This window comes from Tupaia chinensis, unplaced genomic scaffold (genome assembly GCF_000334495.1).
Source record: "Tupaia chinensis unplaced genomic scaffold, TupChi_1.0 Scaffold000561_1, whole genome shotgun sequence".
Lineage (NCBI taxonomy): Eukaryota > Metazoa > Chordata > Mammalia > Scandentia > Tupaiidae > Tupaia > Tupaia belangeri.
The window spans coordinates 4,126,042-4,130,172 of record NW_006160074.1 but is presented as its reverse complement, the minus strand read 5'-3'; the positions used below and the strand labels follow the sequence as shown (position 1 = coordinate 4,130,172).

Genomic DNA, 4,131 nt, shown 5'->3' with positions numbered 1-4,131 from the left:
TGATGAGACTAAGTAGGAATTTATTTACAGACACTCATTTATAGATAAAGCACTTTCCAGGTTCCACACGCCTCCCAGGAGCTACTTGGCTTCAGGCTTCTTGTCTCCGGCTTCAAGCTTAAGACTCTCAGGGGGCTGGCGATAGGCAGGGAAAGCCTCCCAGGGGCTGTTCAGGTCAAATTTGCGGAACTCTTGGGCCAACTCCAGTGGCTCGGCCACCACACGCTTCACCTCATCATCGTAGCGTAACTGCAGGAATAAACACAGGCCTGAGCACTGAGGAAGGCCTATAGCCACTATGGAGCCCATTTTCACAAAGCCATTAGGTGACTTCCCAGCCGCTGTCCCTCTGTCCTTGACTCCTATCCCAGCCTCTTCCCAGGCTCTGTCATAAGTGTCCATCCATATCTGTTACCATCGGATCATATCCCAACCAGCTATGGGTGGATTCCCAGGGGGCCCCAACCACTCATGCCTGAGGGCACTGGCCAGACTCCCTGCCCAGCATCAAATTAGGAGCTCTGAAGCCCTCTCCAGCAGGGTAACTGCTCACCATGCACACACTCTTATAAAATAATGGTAAGCACCTGTCTAGCGTTAGGGACAGTCAGTGGCTGGAAAGAGAGAACCTAGTGGGAACACACACAAGTTTAGGTCCTATGGCTTTGGCATTTTCACCGTCAAGATCTGGCATGGCTTTTCTTGTTCATGGGGGATCAGTTGGACAAGGTGAGGATAATCGGGTACTGGGTGAAGAGGCAACCAAGTTGAACAAACAGGAGTGAGAGGAGAGGAGGAAGCAGCCCTGACCAGAAGTTGCTTGAGAGAAAAACAGGAGCATGCAAAGCACTAAAAAAAACCAGAAGTGTTTGGGCAGATAGAGGAGGGCTAGAGCACCACAGATCTCAACTTCTTTTTTTGGAGAGGTTTTTGCTATAGGGTTTGTGCACTCGCCAAACAGACAGAGACAGAGACAGAGAGACAGAAAGCAAGAAATCACCCCCCTGGGGGGATGGCCACACCGCAATCTCTTTTCCTCCATTCTCCTCTCGGGATCTTGGGCACACGCACACACACGCGCCTGGCATGAATTTAAGTCACCCGGTCCAGGACTTAAACCGCGGTCGACTACGTGGGAGTCCAGCAACATAGCCATTATGCAACTGCTGGTCCCAATGGCCTTTTTCTTTTTAAAGAGAGAAAGTAGGGATGAGGGAGAATGAGAATGAAAGGTATTTTTGAGTTTCTCCATGTTGTGATCCTCCTGCTCCAGCCTCCCAGCTAGCAAGGACCATAGCGCGTCTTCCTGCTTGTGCATTCCCTGCTGGGCCTCCGCGGCCATATGGACATTTAGTGTCTGTCCTCTCAAGTACCTCCCCACAGAGCCAGAGAAGGGTAAAATAATCCTCTATTTTTGGGTCTCAGGGGTAGACTATGTCCTCAAAGCGACTTGATCATTAAAATGATAATAATGGTAGCATCAACTGAGCATTTACAAAATACCAGGCTTTACACAGGCATCATTTAATAGTAACTGCAAATTTGTTAAATGCTGTTATTCCTATTTTACAAATGAGGAAACTGAGTTGTAATCAAATTAAGTAACTTGCCCCAGTTACAAAAATGAAGCTAGGATTTGAATCCAGAGTTCATACTCTTAAGTCAGCACAATCTGCAGACCTTACTTTTTAACCATCTCCCAGGTTCCCTGCCAGTGCCGCCCTGAGGCTGTGATCCCAGTTCCAAGACTCCTACCTCAACATAGCCAGAGAGGGGGAAATCTTTCCGGAAAGGATGTCCCTCAAAGCCATAATCTGTCAGAATCCTTCTTAGGTCAGGGTGGTTGGCGAAGAAGACTCCAAACATGTCCCAGATCTAGAAAAGAAAGGCCCTTGGACGATACATGCACCAGGGCCAACAACAGGGTGAAGGGCCACACCACACCCTGCATTTCAACCAATTCTGCAACTCTAGCTGAGAGGCAGGGCCCACTGAGCCCAGTAACTCACCTCCCTCTCATACCAGTTGGCTGCTTTGTGCACAGAGACAGCGGACTCAACAGGCGTCAGCTCATCTGTGTAGGTCTTCACACGGATCCGTGAGTTGAAGCGCAGAGAGAGCAGGTTGTAGACAATCTAGGGAGAACAGAGGGAACTGGAAAACCAGGTGGCCACAGGCCTGAGAGGCCTGGAGTAGGAGTCCCTGGCTGGGAGCATCAGCTGTGTGGATACAGGATGGGTTGGGATTCCACACTGTGACCCTGCTTACATCTCCTCAAGGCCCTGGCTGAAGCTCAGCATGTCAGCTTGTCTGTCTTTACTCATGTCATTCCCTTCAGGTTGGGATTCCACACTGTGACCCTGCTTACAACTCCTCAAGGCCCTGGCTGGAGCTCAGCATGTCAGCATGTCTGTCTTTACTCATGTCATTCCCTTCGTTTGGGATATCCCAGTCATCACTAGGCTAATACCTGATCTCTTGGTCATCTATAAAAACTCTGCACAAACATTCTCTCTTCACAGAAGACTCCCAGACAGAGCTAAGTGTCCCTCCTGTGTTCTTAAAGCCTCCCTCTAACATTATATTAGCGTCTCTCTAGCATTACATTACTACAACAAGCTGTTTATATGTCTCTCTCCCTCACTAGATTGTGTCGGGGGATTCCTAGAGGATAAACTGCATGCTGTTTCTCTTTTGAACCTAGGGTCTGGCAAACAGTAAATGATCAGTAATTTTTTAAAAAAGAATTACTTACTTAATTTATTCATTCATTTATTTTAATTTGGCCAGAGAAAGAGAGAGAAAGAGAGAAAGCAAGCCACCAGGTTTGGGACTCGAACTATGGTTGGCCATGTGGGAGTGTCCAGTGCCCTAGCCACCACGCCACCTGCTGGTCCCCATCAGTAAATATTAACAGCTATAAATGTACTGAGAATTTATTGTGTGCTAGTGGTTTACCTGCATTATCTTACCCTTACAATCACCCTACAGATAGGGACCACTTCATACCTATCTTGCAGATGAGAAAGCTAAAACTCAGATTAAGCAAAATGTCTTGAGGATATGTAGTCCATGAGTGGCACAGCAATGACACAAACTCAAGGTCTACTTGATTCTGAAGTCCCAGTTTAACTGCTGAGTTCTATTGCTGAAACTAAGGAGACTATGGTCCCTGTAGGTACTTGTCACCCCAAAACTGCTTTGTCCTCTTTGCTATTTAATCTTCCTTATCTCCTCAAATCTCCTGACCTCAAAACGGTTCTGCCGCGTTGGGATGTCCACTGCTGTCAAGTCAGCCAAGGATTTGAACTGTGCGTTGGTGTGATCCCTGAGGAAAGTCAGCACGGGGATGACTCCGTCAGGATGGATGCAGATCTCTAGCTCATTGAAGCAGGACACCTGCGGTCAGGGAGAAGGAACCAATTGCGACCGAGGGAACAGTCAATGTCGGCTGGGGTCAGCTGGTATAAAGCAGAGAAAATAGTCCAACTTTGGGATAGAAGAGAGTGCTTTCTTTGAAGCCATGCCCTGAGAACATGGCTCTTTCCTTTTTTTTTTTTTTTTTTTTTGAGAGGTTTTTTGCTATAGGGCGCGTGCGCTCGCCAGACAGAGACAGAAAGTGAGAAATCACCCCCCAGGGGGGATGGCCACGCCACAATCCCTTCTCCTCCATTCTCCTCTCAGGATCTTGGGCACGCACGCACACGCGCCCGGCCTGAGTCTAAGCCACCAGGTCATGGCTCTTTCCTTTTTTTTTTTTTTTTTTTTTGAGAGGTTTTTTGCTATAGGGCGCGTGCGCTCGCCAGACAGAGACAGAAAGTGAGAAATCACCCCCCAGGGGGGATGGCCACGCCACAATCCCTTCTCCTCCATTCTCCTCTCAGGATCTTGGGCACGCACGCACACGCGCCCGGCCTGAGTCTAAGCCACCAGGTCCGGGACGGAGTCCAGCGACACAGCCATTATGCTAACTGCTGGTCCCGCTCTTTCCTTCTTTTTTATTTAACTTTATTTACTTATTTAAATTTGCCGAGAGGGACAGAGTGAGAGAGTGAGAGAGAGAAAGCAAGCTGCCAGGTCCAGGATTCGAACCGCAGTTGGCCATGTGGGAGTCCAGCACCCTTAATCACC

General features: G+C 48.5%; 1 protein-coding gene across 1 annotated transcript in view; it reads right to left on the bottom strand.

Moving 5' to 3' along the window:
* NDUFS3 (NADH:ubiquinone oxidoreductase core subunit S3) overlaps positions 1-4,131 on the bottom strand; it is an 8,516-nt gene continuing 4,385 nt past the window's right edge. Inside the window, exons 4-7 of the mRNA XM_006157827.3 lie at positions 3,250-3,399; positions 2,010-2,135; positions 1,756-1,875; positions 1-249 (exon numbers count right to left, since the gene is read on the bottom strand). Coding sequence (XP_006157889.1) covers positions 82-249; positions 1,756-1,875; positions 2,010-2,135; positions 3,250-3,399 — 564 coding nt within the window. The 3' untranslated portion in view covers positions 1-81. The remainder of the gene's footprint in view (positions 250-1,755; positions 1,876-2,009; positions 2,136-3,249; positions 3,400-4,131) is intronic.